Source organism: Pundamilia nyererei, unplaced genomic scaffold (assembly GCF_000239375.1).
Source record: "Pundamilia nyererei isolate P.nyererei 1_Seehausen unplaced genomic scaffold, PunNye1.0 scaffold00024, whole genome shotgun sequence".
In the NCBI taxonomy this organism is placed as follows: Eukaryota; Metazoa; Chordata; class Actinopteri; order Cichliformes; family Cichlidae; genus Pundamilia; species Pundamilia nyererei.
The window spans coordinates 254,168-273,230 of NW_005187425.1; the positions used below are offsets into that span (position 1 = coordinate 254,168).

Here is a 19,063-nt window from a genome sequence, read left to right on the forward strand (position 1 = left end):
ACACACACACACACACACAAATCAGCTGTATCTGTCATTGGGATCTGCACCCCATGGGTTGGAAACTCAATGACGCACGAAGTCAAAGTCAAACACACACACACACACGCATCCATGCGACAGTTAACAGTTTCAACCCTTCCTTCCTGAGGTTTCTCTTGTGTGGTAACATGAAAAAAGGAAAAATTTCCACATAACCCTGTTCGAAAGTGACCTTTAGATTTTCATCAGCAAATCTCCCCCAACAACAGAGAGAATTTCAATTCATTAAATTTTCTACACTTCTTTGTTCTTTGGTCTGCATTGTTTATGTACTTTGTCATTTTACTAATAAGCCTAAATAAGTGTATATTCACACACACATATACAGTATGTCATTACCTCAAGCTGTGTGTCCCTTTCATCCACCAGGCGCTTGAGGTGGAAAGCCAGGTTTCTGGAGAGGCTGTCCAGATCCTCTGGAGGTATTTCCCCACTTTCCAACCACTGCAGGTCCACTACATTTTCTTGGTTATGAGTCACCTAAAATTACCATCATATTGTCAATAAAGCTTTAGCGAATAGTGAATGTAACGGTGAACACCAGCTGAAAGGTTTAGCAAGGCTTATAACATTTTCTCTTTTGTGTTTGCTGTGGAGGAGAAATACCTCTTGGATATGTGATGCTATGGCAGCTTTGGTGTCAAAGTCCAGAGTCTGGATACGCTCAATGTACTCTTCCTTCTTCTCACACTGTAAACAGAGAGAGGAGGATGCAGGGGCAACAGTTAAATCTCTAAATCTTCAATGAGAGAAGAAGAGCACGATATTTGAGATGTGACATAGTCGATACGTTTAATTGGGGGTCCAGAGGAGGTTAGCATTAATGTATTCTTATACATCAGAAAGATGATAAGAGCAAAAACAGCTGAGACAGGCTCTTGAACTGAATAAGAAGATGCAAGAAGATGGAAAAATGTATTTTTTATTTTTAATGAATAATTCTGATTAGAAGCTAGGCATCTGTGCGTTTTAATGCAGCCTTGTGGTAGGCACATTATCAAGTCAGAGTTAAGTGCATGAACACAGGTGCAGCTTCATTTGAATAAAACAATGGAGTTGGTGAAAGGTCAGTGGCTTTATCTGACGTGCAGTGAGTAAGAGCTGAATGCAGGCTTTGTCATAAGACAGGAAAAAGGTCTGCATTGTCATTCATTACACAGCGTTAGTTGTATCAGAGTTAAAGCTGGCAGTAAATCAAGGAAGACCTGACTAAACAGACTTAAACTCTTCCAAATGTGTTTTTTGGATTGAGAATTAAATTGCAAAAGTATGACCACTAAAAATGACACAAATAACAATGATATCTATTTGACCTCCTCATAAAATATCATCTTGAGTTGATAGTCGTCTTTTATGAACCTTCTTAGTCCATACTTTCACAGCAGCATGAAACGTGTATCAAATGCACTTATGTGGAGCGTTTAGGTCGCCTACACTGAGCTCTTACCTGGACAGCACAGCCTAGTAGCAACAGCAACAGTTTCTTCATCTCTTCCAGACCTTGTGCTGAAGGAAGACATAGGACACAGCAGGGGAATAACTTTAAATATGTCTGCATAAAAACCCAAACAAAATTCCTGTGGAAATCAAAGATCATTTGTTACGTGTGTCTTGTTACTCCCTTTATTTGTCTGGCTTTGTGTTCAGTTTTTGTGGTTTATTAAGGAGTAAAAACACAGAGGTTAGTTAATTAGTGCTACTGATTGGTGTTTTGTTGATAGCAGTGGAAGTATTTTCCGCAGCCTCTTCACCACAACAAGCTCAGATTGATTGCATGATTTTTATTTTTTTTCAATTAGTAATAAATTTATCTTAAGGTTGTGTGTCCTTTGGAAACAGGGCTTCACACGACCAAATTCCCTGTAAAAATCAAGATGTAGTAGGTTCAGATTAAAACATCAGCTTCATCTTATTTTAAGACAGGAATAAAATCATTCCCACATTTACTTCCAACAAGCCTAAATTCTTGGGTTGTTCCCATTTCCCCTTATAAAACCTTTCCTCAGATACAGTGACACGATATTTTCCACAGCGCAGTAGGCTGGCAGGGTGAACACCCAGTACTTCCACATGTCAGGACATATTGTCAGAAACTGCTGAAACCCACAAACAGCTGCTTGCCTGCTCAACAGGCCTGAGCTCATCTGTGCGATTTGGGACTGAACAACAGCAAACCAGGTGGTGCATGTTTGTGTGTGTGTGTGTGTGTGTGTGTGTGTGTGTGTGTCACACTGTGACTAAGTGGTATAGTTAATGCTAGTTAAGGGCATCTGTGTCTCTCTGTACTAAGACTGTGTTCCCCCAGTTGATAACCAGAGTGTGTGTGATAAGCCAGCTCATCCTGCGGCCCAGGGGGGCTAGCAAGGGCTAAAAATGTCCTGCTAAAACGATCATAAATCCAGATTAGTGACAGCATGTTCTCGATGTAGGGTGGTCTGCTTTATGGGCCAATCATCACAGCTAAACAGCAGGCATACACAAGGACAATTTTCATTGACAACTTTAATCTTCGTGGGACTTTCCAAATGACAAAAAAAGAGAGATTATAATGAGATGAATGAGTGATGAAAGTACTTTTCATGAAGGACTGAAAAGTACATGTTGGAGTGGGTTGAGGTGGTTAAAAAAAGCTGTGGAAAGCAACAACTTAAGGGCATTTCACATACAGTGTGGACACAAACGGCACCTCTGAAATCCATACATTCACACAACCCGTAGAAATGCAGACTGGCAGGAAGCGAGCGCATACCATACACATAAAACTATAAGTGGCCGCAAAAAATGACATGGTACAGACAGAGAACAGAGAACAGTGGTCAGCGTTTGCTTGGCCTAGCAGTCAGCACAGCACATGCTGCTTTCTATGTGAAAGAGCTTTTTAAAGCAACAGACACTGTTGTCGCTCCAGGATGGCAAAACATAGACTCCCATTGCAAGTGTCTATTCAATTATTTTACAGGTTTCTCTATACAAATCAATTATGCTTCATTCATCAGTCTTGAATCGGAGGCACAAAAGTCAATATTATTACAGAGTAGCCCTGAAGCTTTTGAGAAATTACCAGACATGTCAGAATGCAAATGAGTCAGATCAGATATTAAACTTAATCTCACAGCCCCCGTCTGTGTGACAGCCCCCGCCTCTCTGCCGGCTTGCACGTTGTGAAATATCACAGGTAATAATCCGGTGTGTTCGCTGCATCCTGCCTCTAGGATGCTCTCTCTCGGCATCCTTCCCCAAACCAAGTGGAATTTTGCCAACACCGAAAATCTATCTTGTGTGCCAACTGCTTGACAATGTCAGGACCCAACTGTGCCAACATTTGCAGCATTCATATGTGAGAAAATAACTTTCAGTTATGTTAAATATATAGTGAAGCAGGTCTCTTTTCCCCCCCACTCTTTTTTGAGCATTCCAGCTAGTAGACCTGGAGCTTTGCAGCAGCCTTTTTCTTCTTTAGGCACTTATTATAGAGATGCTTCAATCATAATATGGAAATTCTCTTGTAATAGAATTTGTGCTGAAGCGCAACCAAGGAAATGAGTGGCAGGTTGTTGACAACTCAGAGGGAAACTTTCTAACCTTCTGGTAAGGAAATCAGTCTTAACAAGGTCAGGTGTTTTTCCACAAATCCACTGTGCGTGTGACCCAGACATGGCATGATGTCATGAAACATTTTAGAAAAAAAATCAACTGAACATTTATGTCACTGCATTTTAAGTATATATTATCATTAATTAATAGTAAATACTCTTAACTCTTAATAACTGTCTCTAGAAAATAACCAGTGCTGTTTTAAGAATGAATACTGAAGTGTGCTTAGTCAGTCACTCATTATGAAGCACACAAAAAAGTGAATTTGGGCCTAGGAGGGTGACAGATAAAACTAATTCTCAGAGCCACTGGGCTTAACAATAGTCTATTAGAGCCACAGGAACCTATTCTAGTCAGGGAAGGGATTTAGCTCAGCAAATCGACTGAAGCAACCAAGGAAAGATAAGGGGCCTCATAGGATAAATAATTTATACCATCAGAGAGAGCAACCGAGAGACAGAGAGAACAAGAGCGAGAAGCGGTAAAGAGGGAGAGATGAAAGGAAGAGACACAAAAGGAGGAAAGCACCACAGCGCACAAGCAACACAAACACAAGGGAAGAATATAGAAACACAGAAACCAAAAGAGACAGAGAGCAGGAGGAAGGCGAAAAGGCAAGGTTGAAAATAAAGAAAGAAATCTCCCTCCAGCAGCAAAGAGGTCGCCTTCAATCTCTGCTGGCTTTTTGTCCTCCATCACTCTCGTCCTCTCTTATCCAATCACTTCATCCACCCATTTATTCTTTGCAACACACATCCACCCATCCTTCCTTCCTACCATCCTCTAACATTGTTATAGAGGATCTGCACCTTCTGAGACTGAGCACACTCATCTAGGCTTCCTTTTTCACCACCTTTCCCTCCTCCCTCTTTTATCCTTTAGGCAGGAAACAAAAGGTCAGAAGGACAGTTACCAACCCTTCTTCCTGCAATGCCACAGCAGTGTGTGGGGAGGATGTGAGTCAATTATGAGGAAAAACAGAATTGTGTACTTCCATGCAAGCTCTGTCAGGACCCAATGGCATGCATGTCAGTAATAATACTGGTACATGCAATATGATATTGCTTTGACAAGGTGCCAGAGTCTATTCAACCCATCTCACTGGAGCAGAGGACAGGGCAGAGTTGACTAAACCTTACTTAGAGATCATTTTAGAGCAATTGTGCTTTACCCAGCATTTCCTGCACATAGATTTTATTCAGGCAGGCTACCCATTTATATTAATAGCCACCAATCCCCCAGCTCTCAGAGCTAACCCAACACTGGTTTCCTCTCCATCTACTCTGCTTATTATAGACGCACAACTGACCACAACATAGTAAAAATAGGCAGAACTTTTTTCCTCAGTTTCAGAGATTTTCATATCGGATTTTCTTGCTTAAATATATTAATTCATAAAATAAATATTTACACTATATAAAGGTATTTTTGCACATGGTGAAGCAAAGTCCTATTTCAAATCTTATGCAAAGACAGGAAATTCACACAAATACACAGTGGGTGACACACAAACAGAGGTAAACGTGCATCTCCACAAAACGAAAATATTTCAGCCTCAGGAACACAAATAGTCTGAGTGCTCCTATACAGTGAGGACAGCCAAAGCACTGTGATCGATACTGATTTAGACCGGAAACTATTTTTATGCCTACACTTTTATGCCCCTCGTAGTTTACGTATAAGTTTTCAGCATAGAGTTAAAGAGGGCTTCAGATTATGGCGTTCTTCAATATAAGGGAGCATACTGTAGGTTTTAGAAATGCTCCAAAAACACTCCACTAATTTACCTTTACATTTTGTCTGATGATGACTCAATCAGCTTTGTTTTTGGCTGCTGTCAGTGAATAGCATTTTCCATTAGTAGGAGTGATGAAAAGAGGATTATAACTATAAAAGGCCACTCAATTTGCCCAAGGAAAGCAGCTATAGATTAGCTAAGATATTAGTGATGATAATTCACGGACTTTAAAACAGACTAAACAAAGGAGCTACTCTGTTTTTCTGACATGTGCACATAACCGTACTGACCAGACACTACTTGCATGCACAAGGGAGTGTTTGTCTGTACATATAACCCTGCATGTTTATGCAAGGGGAGCTAGGGTTAAACCAGAGCCTTGAGGGGGGTACTACAGTGCATTCCCACTGTTCACTGTTGTGAAGACACCCCTCCCCCATCCACCAAACACACATGCATGCACTCACACACATGGAGAGCTGTCCCCTGCCCCCCCTAATGGGAGCATAATAAAAGCCACATGGCCAATGACTTTCAGCTGGCAGTCACTGAGCCAGCGAGCCAAGCTCCACAGCTAGCACTGGTCTGACTGGCTGCTGCCTTGCTGAGTGATAATCTGATGAGCTACAAGGTAAAAAGCACTAGATGAGTGAAGTCTTCCTGCTTGGTCTGGCCCACTTGCATGGAGCTTCACTCCACTCGTGCAATGGGTCGACCTCGGTATCCTCTTAACATTCCCTTCAGGACTTCTAAAGGCTGCTGCGTGAGGCTGTGAAAGACTGCCAAGGTGCTGTGAAAATGGCAGTGATGTATTCAAACAAACAGGGGCTGACAAGGATTAATAAACACCAAATAAAAGCAATTAGGAAATCTGGTGCCAGTGATCCATACACAAAAGTATTCACTACTTGCAGCCTCGTATTGTTCATTTATTTACCTTTCATGCTAGTAGGGGCATATGAGAATTAAAAAGGGTAATTCTGACCACTAAAGAGTGCTGAAAACCCAAAAATAACAAACTGCTGTGATGAACGTATGATAAGGCAGCTGGGGGAGGATGGGTATTTAAAAAGGTACAGATCTTTCAGCAACATCTGTGACCTGAGCCTGGAAACAATACACTGAAGAGCTCATGATTAAAGTTGCAGACATCTACACAAAAGCTCTGAACCTTTGCGTGGATACTGTTTTCCCAATGTAGAGCAATCAATCCAATGATCTTTTGTGTGTCTACTGATCTACACTGGCTGACCACCCCCCCCCAAATTATATATTTTAATACAGATGTATTTCTGCAACCACTACGGCATAATCTTAAATGATGACCTGCTGTTAGTCATCTTCTCCTCAGTGGCTTACTTAAGTTCATGCTGGAGTATCAAGTTGGCACTTAGGGCTGGACAAGTCAAGCTACATAAAATATTATCATGGTGTTCGAACACTTGACTCTGCACGATTGTTGCTTTTAAGGCGACTAAGACGTATTAAGTTGCATAGCTGGGAGCACCAGGTCAAAGCCTTGATGCCAAGGGGTTAAATGAATTTAACACTTTGGGTAATAGAACTCTACAGATGTGGCCGTGGGCGACTTGCTTGTGGTGGAAAATGTGTGTACAAGTTTTCACAACGCTTTCTGAGAATAGAGCTGCAGAAAGATTGTGAAACCTATAATTGGTCCACTTCACATCGCTGCAAAAATATGATCAACATTTTTCATTTTCTGCTGTGAAGTTTCGATTCAGCGTGGGTTATGAATGACATTTAACAGCTCGTTATTGTGCAGAAAAAGAAAAAGGCACCAAAGAGAAAGCACACATGAAACATCAAAGCACTGGATAATTTTAACAGGATTAAATTTGCATTCTGATGAAGTTTGGGGAGCTCTGCAATGTTGAATGTCCTCTTAGTGAACTGCCGGCAATGCACTTACTACCAGTGCCACTCAGCTAGAGTCAAGTTAAAACCGGCACAGGACAGGTCAGACCGTCAGTCTGTATAATGAAGACGTACTGTTTAGTACGCTGGCACTTACCAGAGAGGGGGTTCCGGCCCAGTATCAGCACATTTGGTAAAGGCATCATCACCAGCTGTTGGAGACACTCCTGTCACACAAAGAAAGAAAGAAAATGTTCAGCAAGGGAGCACAATGTCAAATATTTATTTAAAAAAAAAAAAAAAATTATGGAAAAGAAATCGAAGCAACTAAATCTAAACCAAGCCCAAATGTTACTTTAATTTGCCAGAGTTCTTGAGTATTGGACTCTAAATAGCGTTAGTAGCGCTACATACGTCTATCAGAGGATACTACCATCCAAGATTATCTTTTATTTAGCATTGATTGTTTATCAATACATGGCTACATAGCAATAATTGAAATATTACAAGTATGATGCTCAGAGATTTGACAGTGTGGAAGTAGGAAGGTGAGATCCTTCCAAAGAAAGACAATTCTTAAATTTTTAAGAGTTACACACTGGGTGAGGCCAGATAAATCAATAGTATCTGGCTAACCATGAGATTTCGTGCATTGGTAGTGACTGCATATGTGAGATGATGCAAGTGGCAGTGGTGTGCATGTGGGTTAAATAGCTGGTGTGGTTTATGCCGCAGGGCCCTCTACATTCACATTCCAATCATCATAACCAAAATGAAACCAAACCAACAAATTACACTCAGGTAGACAAATGCACCAATGTGTACATCTGCACATACTGACAATGTTGGTGTTGATGCTTTCATTTTAGTCAAATTAAAGGTGTGGCAATGGTACAAAAACAGCTAGAAACAAATGACTTCAAATCATCATAATAATAAGATGTCTAATGCCATTTAAAAGGCTATATACATTTCCTTTTAGAGGTCCACAACCATAAATAGATCATTTTTCACCCAAACTTTACATTGCTGCTCTCTCTCTGTATGCAACTCTATTCTAGACACAGTGTCTTTCAGACCACCTTTCAGAAAAGTTCTGTTTGCCTTGCATGGTTGGAACAAACAATAAGACAAAAGACTACTGTTGGCGAACCGTAAACCTCATGAGAACACGAGTAGCCATCAGCCAGTGGAGCCAGAACCAGAATCAGGCAAACAACGAGAACCTGCAACAGAAGACACTGTTTGGATGCCCTTACCATTTTCTCAAAGACCCGCACTGCAGCAAAAAAAGGCAACATGGAAACAAACCAACTCCCTCCCAGTCCTTGTTTACTGGTTTAAAATTGGTCTTAAAGTTTCCCCAGTTTCTGCCCCTTGCTGTTAAAATGTTGACATAACTTTGGCCTCTGGGCATATAATTATACCCACATTAGCCATGTAACAAAACAGCACAGAGTATTTTCCTGGTAGTGGTGTGGAAATCTTACTATAATACATGAAATCTGTCTTTTTCTACCAGCTCCTCCTGGACCAGTGGCTGAGCAACAAATCTGGCACATAAGAACTTTAGTATTTCTGCACCTAAAACGCCTGATGAAAGCACCCTATTATTTTAAATTAATGACAACATCATTTATATCCACAAATGACATATGATGTGATGACGCCATCATGGTGCCAAACAACCACCAAGCAGCAGACTAAAATTACCTATTTTCATCATATAAACAGCATCTACCAGCCCTATTTTTTGTGATCAAGTATATCAGTTTGGACGAAGCATGAAGAGGTAAAAATAATAGTATAGCCTGGGCTTGTAGTAGTAAGGAGTCATCAATGTCTGGCATTTAACCAAGACTTGAAGGTGCAGCCTGAGCTACTGTAAAAGAATAAAAATGTTGGTCTGTAGGGTGCTTGTTCTCTGCCGGAGGTCATTAGGCAAATGTATTACCCGGCGATACAGACAAACAAAACAAAAAGCTGGACCCCAACAAGGTGTTTCAGACACCTAATAACAACTAGTATTTTCTGAAGTAGACAATTCCTTTTGACATGGGCTTTGTAACTTCTGCAGATATTACACATGCACAAAAAGGAAAAAACACAATAAATGAAAGTGGACAAGATAGGCAAAAGGTAAAATATGGCCTCCTTAAAAAAGGGAAAGAAAGGAAAGAAAAGAAAAACAGAGCAAACTGCCATAAAGCAACATCTGTAAAATTCAGAAAGTTCCAGCTAACCATCTGGTAGAAACTGTACACAGCTAACTGCCACAGTGTTCATGGTCTAAACTTTTAGAGCAGTATAAACCAACCCTAAACCACATGTCTGATTGCAAAGGAAGAGATGGGTTCTTTAAATAGAATATACATAAAGGTCAGCTAACTTGAATATTTCATACTTACCTGATGGCAGAGAACAACTTGAACTCATCTGACCTGACAGTCGACTATTCTGTGCAGTGCACTGCTGCAGTCATGACAACGAGGCTTATATTAGTAAAGGGTTTTGCAGAAGTTCTGCGTGTGCAGTAATTAACTGCTCTATACATACTCTGTGACCTCACCGTAGAAGGAGAAAAAAAAAAAAACAAAAAAAAAACTGACATCACTTGGTGGTGGCTGGCTAAAAATTGAACCACATCTGTTGCTGCTTTGAAACATTTCCAAAATAATCAACCAGCTACATTCAGCTGATGAATTCAAAACTGTATCCCTGTATAACTTAGGGAACTACACAATAGGATATAATAGGAACTAAAAAACTACAACTTTTGGCCAATTTCACGTTTTCATTAATAGGCTCTCTTTACTGAGATATCGCTAAAAGACAGGTGAAAATATGCATATATTTATGTACACACAAGAAATTTCTAGATTTGCTTCAAAATCTCAGTGCAGCTTCTCCATATAACTGTTTGTACACATGGCTGCAGTTTGAGAAACATGTATGGGCCAGTATGTTTTTCATGTCAAAGGAAATTTAAGGAATTTAAGGAAATGTAAGTTGCAAACACAATTTCAGCACTATTATCCTTATCAGAGTCCTGCAGCAGAAGCAGCAGCTCTGACAACCTTTGTCAGCTGTTTGGATTGATGAAGAGAGAGAACCACCGGTTCACACAGGAATGTTCATCTGGGGTGACAGATGTTCAGTGCATTTCTCACATCTGGTTTTAAACAGATAGCCGCATAGTCTGAAAGACTGACAAATAACGAGCTATAACAAAAAGCTAGGGCTGTGCAAATAATTATATTTAATTATGATTTTCCATTGTTTGCTAAGGGTGCAATAATTCATAATTAAGATACAAATGACAATAATATATCAGTTTTGTCTTCATGTAGTGTCGTACCCATGTGGATACCTGTGTTTAAGGATTGGTCAGATAATGAGTGGACTGGAAATATATCAGAGTAAACACGTTTATTGCCAAAATTGTTATTTTGCCCTCCCATCCCCTCTAAAGAAAAACTGAAGTAAAATGTTAAACGGTAGCTTTGGAAAATTGTTACAACCTTAACGACGAACATGAACAAAAACAATTTTTTTCTCCACTGTGAAGTTTATTTTGAGCCAAGAAAGGAAGCCTTTAATTAGAGGACACAAACCTGCAGAAAAATCATTAATACTTCAACTGAGTTAATGGATGATGTTCCTGAAGTTGAATATACGACCAAAATAATTGTGATTTTGATTTTTGGCCGTCATCAAATAGCACTACAACATGGTTCACATGGTCTTAGTTTGTTGTTGTCTTTTTTTAGACTGTAATATTTTAGTTGAAGAACATTAGACTCACCAAATTTCCTTTAATAATTTGATAACAGAAATGATGCACAGAGACGCTTCACTAAAATGGGGTAAAGGTGAGAGTAGGGGGGGGTCGCAGTAACAGGCAGTAATGGTTATTAGGTCCGAAGCGTGGTTGCCATGGTTTCATCCCAGTGGTGATAACAGCAGTGACCCTAGCTGCTATGTCTCTCTTCCTCTGTCTACACTGGTGTCTGAGCATGCACGGAGGAACGAAAGGAGTCATCATACATTTCCAAAGTAATTTCCAGAAAAGCTTACATATAATTTGCATTTCTGAAATTATAACTTCGCATGCTTTTTGTAAAGAGCAATAAATGTTATAGCATTTTACAAGTACACATTTAGCAATAAACAAATGTGGTAATGGCAAATACAACACTGATAACAATGACAAAATGGAGCGATAACAGTGACCAATGTCTGGCTGTTCCAGGCCGAAGCGACCAAACGGCCATAACGTCTGAAGGCTGAGACAGATTGACTCAACAAGCGTCAGACAGAATAATCAGCGTATCTCAGACGCCCACAGTTGGCATCTCACAGAGAGGCATTTGGTGTGCCTGACAGCCAATTCACCATGTAGAACTCATGACAGCCGCTTTGGGTGAAATTCATCTGATTTTAAAGGGCAAAAATAGAAGCCAAAATATGCTAAAGGAAACTAAAGAGCCTGGAGTCACCGTCTAAAATTTGGGGAAATTTTCAGCACTCTGCTTTATTATCTCTTTGGTATTCAGAGTGAATAAGCGCACACAGAGAGCTACACTTCAGACTCACTCCATTGCTGTTTAATATAGTACCACAAGTTCAGCCTGGGGAAAAATATTTTTGCCTTTGCTGCTGTGGAAACCAGACAAGTTTTAAACATTTGTGCCTTTTTGATGGTAAAACACCAGCAGAACATGATTTTTATAAAGGTCAACTGAGCATTTGCGAGTACTAAATAAATAAATAAAGAAGTCATTTACTAGATTGACACAAACACACTTCTTTTCCTACAACCACCTGTCCCACTGCTGACCGCTGCTCTTCATCCATTCATGCTCACACCTGTCCCCTTCCATGCTAGCATGTGTTCGCCTTGCAAGCTGTTTTCTCGCACTCTCATTTCATGACAACCATGCAAAGTAATGACAACTTTATGTTCACACTTCAAGTATAGCTTTTCATTTGCAAAGGCAAACTTTCACTTTTCAAGGACCTGGATTTATATAATCATTTTGTTACTTGAATTTATTAGAATGTTTCCACTGATCATTTGTAAACATAAATAACTATGGAGAAATAGATATTATAAAACAGTCTCAGGGCTCGCAAAAATCGCTAGCCCGACGTCCCGGAGCTAGCGATATCTCCGGTCGGGCGACCAAAATCTATCTCAGCCCCGCCCATTGGGTTATCATATAGCTATATTAATTATGTCATTAATTTGCAGCTTCTATGGCATAAAACCAGCTAATACTGATGGATTTGTCTGGGTGCATGACCTTTGTCATAGTCTGATACTCTTCTTCATGACCCATGTTGTGATTTGGCACTACAGCTGATTCATTCACTGATTCATCACCCAACTTCCTCTTCTGCTTTGTTAAAGACTTTACAAAAGAATGAACTACACCGTGGACAGTTTTTCCTTCTGTTCTTCCCCCACTGACACTGAAGAACACTTCGTAGTCTTTGATCTTGTGATATGTCTGGGTGTTAGCTTGGAGCTTTGTCAAAAAAAACTCAAGACAGCATGCACTACATCTCTTTAGTAACAAGTCTGCAGCTGACTTTATAACTTAGAAGAAAAAAAATATAAGACTGTAGCTTGACAGCATTCACGCAGACTAAATGTGTGGGAAATGTTCACAGTATAACATCATGGCGCAGTCACAGCTTCATATATTTTACCCAGACTGTGGGAGGGAGGTGTAGGGTATGTAGACTATAGGTTTCTGACAAGGTATAGGTGTTATAGGTAAGATCAGGTCCAGCACTTTCAAGTATGGTGCTATTTAAATTGACTTTTTTCCCTTCAAGAGCATGAGTAATAGCATGCTTTGAGGATTAATTAGAGGCGAATAATAAAAACTAAACTACAGTAGCCTAATATGCATCTTGGATTAGCTGGCAAAGGCTTAGCTCACATACATAAAACATGATGGACATTGCAGGAGAGAGACCAGCCATCACACTGAGCATGTCATGGCAATGTGCTACAAACACCAAGGGATGCATGTGCACACACACACTTACTGTCATACAGATTTCAAGTGGAAAGCCTTCAGTGCTTTATCCGAACTGTGACAGCAGAAATGTCCTTAGCCAAGTCAATATGACAGCCTCCAATACTACAAATGTCTAATCATTTCCATTTCACACATGGGGGATGTGGAATAGCCAATCATTAAACTAAATTTAAAAAAAAGAAAAAAAAAAGAGACGTTATTCAGACATTGAGAGGCATGTGTGATGTGGAAGGGGGGAAATGAGGAGAGAATGGGGAAAATGGCAAAGATGGAGAAATGAAAGAAAGAGAGCTACAGCTTTGATTCCATCACTTTTCACTCCAGGCACGCAGTGCTGGGCTCCTCCTCCTCCTCCTCTCTCATCTTTCTTTACCCCACCATCCCCCTATCCTGACACTATATTGCTGTATTATTGATTCCATGAGGATCCACAGCTCCTCAACACTGGCTGCTCTTGCATCCTACAGAGACATTTAGACAGGTTGCTAAAATGAGGTACAGGTTAAGTGGAAGCTTATCCACACACCCACCCCCATGCATCCACCCAAACCTTGGAATATACTCCCTCAACATGTTCTCTCTGCACACACAGCTGTCATCATGTAGTATGTGTGAACAAAAAGTGGAAATACTTAAAAACATATTGCACTTCCTCCTTCCCTTTGTATTATTGAGCCATTTCCTCTGATAGGCGAAGCAAAAACATCCTCAATTGAAATGTAAGCTAAACCCAAAGCATGTACAATAGAATACATTAAGAAAATTGCGAGGCAGATGATCATTTTGAGATCTGCAGACATCTCTATTGTCTAAAGCTCAAGGTCAGTGAATGGACGTGCTGAGAATGGAGATAATCTTCTTGCAGATGAGATTTGCACCTCGAGCTGCGAAAGCCATGCAAAAATAAATACACATTACAGTATGTGTGCAAGTTTGCTGTGTGTTCAGTGTTGTCCATAGAGAGGTCATAAGCTGGCTGTGCTTTGGTCACACAGGACTGCTCTTTGTTAAGGTAACCCTCTCAACACTCACACCTTCCATCTCTCCACCCAAGCACAAGTTCCGCTACCGGCAGAGCTTTAACAGGGGACTAATTGTGCAGTATGTGTGTGCTTGTACACATGCTGCCTGAGCCCTGAAAGCTTGAATCACACCCATTCTGCTGAGTGGAGTGTTACCATAGAAATGAGGAGATTGATTTATTCTCCCCATGCTCAAGAGTCTGAAGCACGTGGTACAGTAAATGTTCAGGAGCAGGCGTACACACACACACACACACACACACACCCCTCTGCAGAGAAAAACTGCAGAGATTATGAACTTGAAAAGGTTACAGCCAACAACAATGGGAAGGACCATGCTTCCGCTTTCTCTCATATCTATCGCACACACACCAAGCACTTTAAACGCCAGATCACACGACATCCCCACTGACCAAATCAATGCAGGAAAAGCTTTTCCTGTTGTTCAATGTGGTAAAGCCATTTTTACACTCATTTGAATTAACCCAGTGACATATTAAGGTTTCCTCTTTAAGTCTAAATGATCACCTTATTACAGCTTAAACTGATGGAAAGCTTATTACAGCAGTGGCCCTAGGTATGTATACATATCACACTGTTACATAGCTACATAGTAACTGCAAAGTCCTCCGAAAACCCTTTACTGTAACCTTTGTGTAACCTAATGTAGACCTCCCCAGAAGTGCAATGACATGTCAGGTAGTTACATCAGTGCGTTCATTACCGTTGATTCTTCCAGTGTATTTCTGGCTTCTTTTTTGCAGTAGCTTTTGAATTTATCAATGAGAGAATAGCAATAATAGCCTCAATATAAGGAATAATATTTATAGCATTCACATAACAACTCAAAAATGTCAGCAAATTCCTAGATGGAGAATGCGCCAACTACAGGATTAGACATGACGGGTCAAATGAAATGGAGGGACCTATATAGGAACCTTACATAGGTTGCGTCACAGGTTCTGCAAAGACTACCTACAGAAGTCTAAATCAGGCCTTACCCTACAGTCGCTTTTGGGGAGAAGGTGAAGTTTCTCTGTAGCAAGTCAAACTATTGATGGGACTCTGGAAACCATCACGCTTTCTAGCTTAAATCATCTGCAGTCAGGTAAATGTAACTGTGTGTCATTAGCAATGTTAAAGAATAACACAGCTTTTCTTGATAAGTTGACCTGGTGGTAAAAATTTAAACAGTAACAGTCTCACGGCTGTCGACCAGGGAAGACCGCATGAGATAAAGCTGGAGCTAAAATTCCCAAGACAAACAGGAAGTCACATCCATCCATCAAGGTATGATAAAAATCCAGACTAATGGATTTTGCAGTCATTTATAAAGCCAGTTTATTCATAGTTTATCTCGGCTGCTGTCACCGTGTGTGAGAGATGAATGAGTTAGCAAGGGAGGAAGTAGATACAGAAAGAAAGAAAGGAAGACAAGTTACTTTCAACACACAAGTTTAAATAATAATAAAATAGCTGCATGAATTACACCTCATGTACCATGGCTCACTCTTCACTGCTCTGGCCACGTTTGAATAAAGTCAGCAATGTTTCATATTTCATGTCTGTAAGAGGCCTAAAAGAGCTGTAGGTACACTTAAGGGGTTTGCACAAGAGAACAAGGGGCAAGCCAACATAATTCTGTGAGCTTATTGGTCAAAGTAATATTTTAAGAGGAGAACAAAAATAAACTTTGATGGTCTCACAGAGAAACTAACAAGTGAACAGCTTACCTGAACTGACAGCTTATCAAACTGAGTAAAAATCCACAAAAAAGGTTTGAGCATTATTTTTTAAATGAACACTTTATTAAAATTACTTTCCTAATATTGTCAGTGGAGCCTTGCAGAAAGTGGTTACAAGCAAAAACAACTGAATTTTAGGAAAGAAATAAAAATCAAGAGTCACTCTTGGCAATAAAAACTACCATGAAAAGAGCAGCAGTGAGGGTCCACTGATAGCCAGATGGACAGATCATCATTTACATGAAGAGGAGGAGGCAAATGCACCATTAGTGCCCAGTTCCTTTGTTCATTGCTGGTATCCATCAGCTAGAGTGCTTTTAACAAGAGAGCCCCGAGGCAGAACGAGTGAACGGGTTGATCCTGCTGCTTGTCTCAAAGGTGTTGGCAGGTGGGCTGGGGAAGCCCTGCCCCACCACCCACTATCCAGTCATCCCTAGGGCTGTGCTTTACACTGACTGGAAAACTTTGTCTGATGCCACAGACGTCTTTGTAGTAATTATTGCTCTCTTTGATGCATAATTCAAATTAGCTTGGTTGTTTCTGTTGTCAATTCTGTAATGTGCTAAACCGTTTTGGAGCAGTAAATCTGAGTGGTTGTGTAAATGTGTTGCTGAAAATTGAATTTTTGGAGATTTCAAAGACACAGTGGGCTTTTTCTGCATTTATGTTTGCGAAAAGTGCAACTGTTCACTGACGCTTCCAATAAAATGTCACTCTTATCTTCAGTAAGTCCATAACAGAGACATAGCAGACATGCCTTAGTTCAGTAATAGAAAAAGAAGAACCTAGCTCTTAGCTTCCCCTTAAAAACAACATCTATAAATATCTCCCTTTTGGCATACAGGAACTGTCTCTGCATTTAACTGCCACAAATTCCTGTTATGCGTTATCTTACTAGGCACATCCACAAACACTTGCAGATCAATGTGCACGCAGAGGAGCAGAGGCAAGCTAATGTTCAGTTCCCACTGAAGGCTGTGATTATTTGGTGTGAACGGTGAGAGGTTCTGGGTTTAAAATGGAACAACACTTAATACCAACCTTCATAAAATCTGAAGATAAAAAAAAAAGTGAGTTCGTTTACTGACTCATGCATCTCACAATATGGGTTTGTTTACAGTAAGCAGCCAACCAGAAAGCCAGTGGCAAAAGGTGACACATGGATGACATTCACTACAATATTTCTTTGACATTCTTTGATGTTTGACATTACTCAGAAAACCATCAACATGAAAGTGAAACCAGAAATTCAAACTTTTATTTATTTTTGAGTATCCTCAAGTTAAAATAACAGTTTCTGGCACAATTTCGGGTAGCTCACTGCTCAGACTGTCCCATATTTAGAAAACTGAAATTTCTACTGTATTCAGTGAATGGCAGGAACTTTTCTGTTATTTGCTGTTTTTTGTTACCCATCTACTGTGGAGTATAATTTTATTTCAAAGTTATAAGTCCAAAAATGTATGCCTTCCCTTATATTTCAAAAAGCTGTTCAGCAGGTAGGATTAAGTCTTTGCCAGGCCGATTCTGGCCCCTGGGATTTACGTTGGCCTCTGCACCTTTTCTCAGAAAAGTAATAATACCGGGTTTTGCAAACCCGAAACAACTGCCAGCTTCAATTTGACAGTTGGGGGCCATGTGTCATGTACAGTCAATTTGCTTTTGAAACGGTTGTTTTGAAGACAGGAACCAGGTCTGCAACATCTGCAATCTGTGTTTATAAACAGAGTTTTGATATAGCAAAATAACCAGAATCCAACCAACTAGCAACCACTTTTCTGTGAAAAGAAACACTGTGCAAAAGAGTTGTGCTCGTTGGTGAAGACTGATTCACACTGTCTGCATTTATAAATAAGACGACAATGTTTTGCAAACTGTTGCTAATCTATCCGAGCGTGACTGCAGTTGAGGACCACAACTATCTGCAGATCACTTGCTTCCTACCAGGCAACCTGTGCCATCAGCTTGCGATCATTGCCATTTTATTTTTACTCCAGCGTGCTGAGCCATAAGACAATGACTGCCCCCTTCCTCCAGTCTATTCACGTCTTTTCTCATTTTCCTAACTCTGACAACCTCTATAAACAAATTGTTCTAAATTCTTCTGCCCTTTTCAATATAAGTATGAGCATTTTTCAATATTTATTAGCTCCAAAGCCAACATAACCACCTCAGTGTTGCACGTGACTGCAGAGAAAGGTAAACACCAACACTATCCATTACAGTGTAACCTCCAAGGGATTCAGCGAGATAAATCAAGCTTTTAAGTTCTTATTTGTATAGTCAGGTAATCTGATTAGCGACTTAAACAGGCTGTCTGGCATCTGTCAGTTTTTGAGACTATTCAATTGTCTTTGCTTTAACCAAGTCATTGTTTTGGGAACAGAATAAAAAAAGATAGTTTATTTCATGATTTGAGCCAGACAGATCAATATGAATCAACTCCAAACCTTATTATATATGCCTAGAGTGACGTATGACTGACTGCTACCTGTGTAAGAGTTCAAAAACTGAGCTATTAAACTATTATAATCAACAGGACTTATTCAGAATAGCCAGCATGTGAGTCTGCATGACAAAGCACATTTAGCCTGCAGCTACAAGCACATGCCCTAATAAACTGATTTGCTCATGACTGATGCTGAAAGGACTGTGTGAGTAAGTTCAGACTTGGTGAAAATATACAAATACAGTACAATTTCTAGCAGAAAGCAATAAAACATAATCAGTATCTTGAGGCAAAGGCTACAACAAGAAAGATGCAAACATTATCCATCTGTGATGGATGATGATTTGTTTTTCAAGCTTGCTCTGAACTGGTAAAAGAGTATTTTTGTGAGGTTATATATCATCAAGAAAAGATGGCAGCCTCCAAAATTAAGCAACTATTTAGTAAACCCAATTTCTACCAGGGTTGAACCAAAGCTGTAAAATCTGATAATGCACAAAGTGTGTGGAAAGTCTGGTGACTTGGAGTATTTCACAGCATGTTCC

General features: G+C 40.1%; 1 protein-coding gene across 1 annotated transcript in view; it reads right to left on the minus strand.

Moving 5' to 3' along the window:
• Positions 1-19,063, minus strand: part of ccdc88ab (coiled-coil domain containing 88Ab) — a 62,839-nt gene that overhangs the window by 26,850 nt on the left and 16,926 nt on the right. The window contains exons 4-7 of the mRNA XM_013909390.1: positions 7,407-7,476; positions 1,490-1,548; positions 649-732; positions 382-522 (exon numbers count right to left, since the gene is read on the minus strand). Of these exons, the coding sequence (XP_013764844.1) occupies positions 382-522; positions 649-732; positions 1,490-1,548; positions 7,407-7,476 (354 nt within the window). The remainder of the gene's footprint in view (positions 1-381; positions 523-648; positions 733-1,489; positions 1,549-7,406; positions 7,477-19,063) is intronic.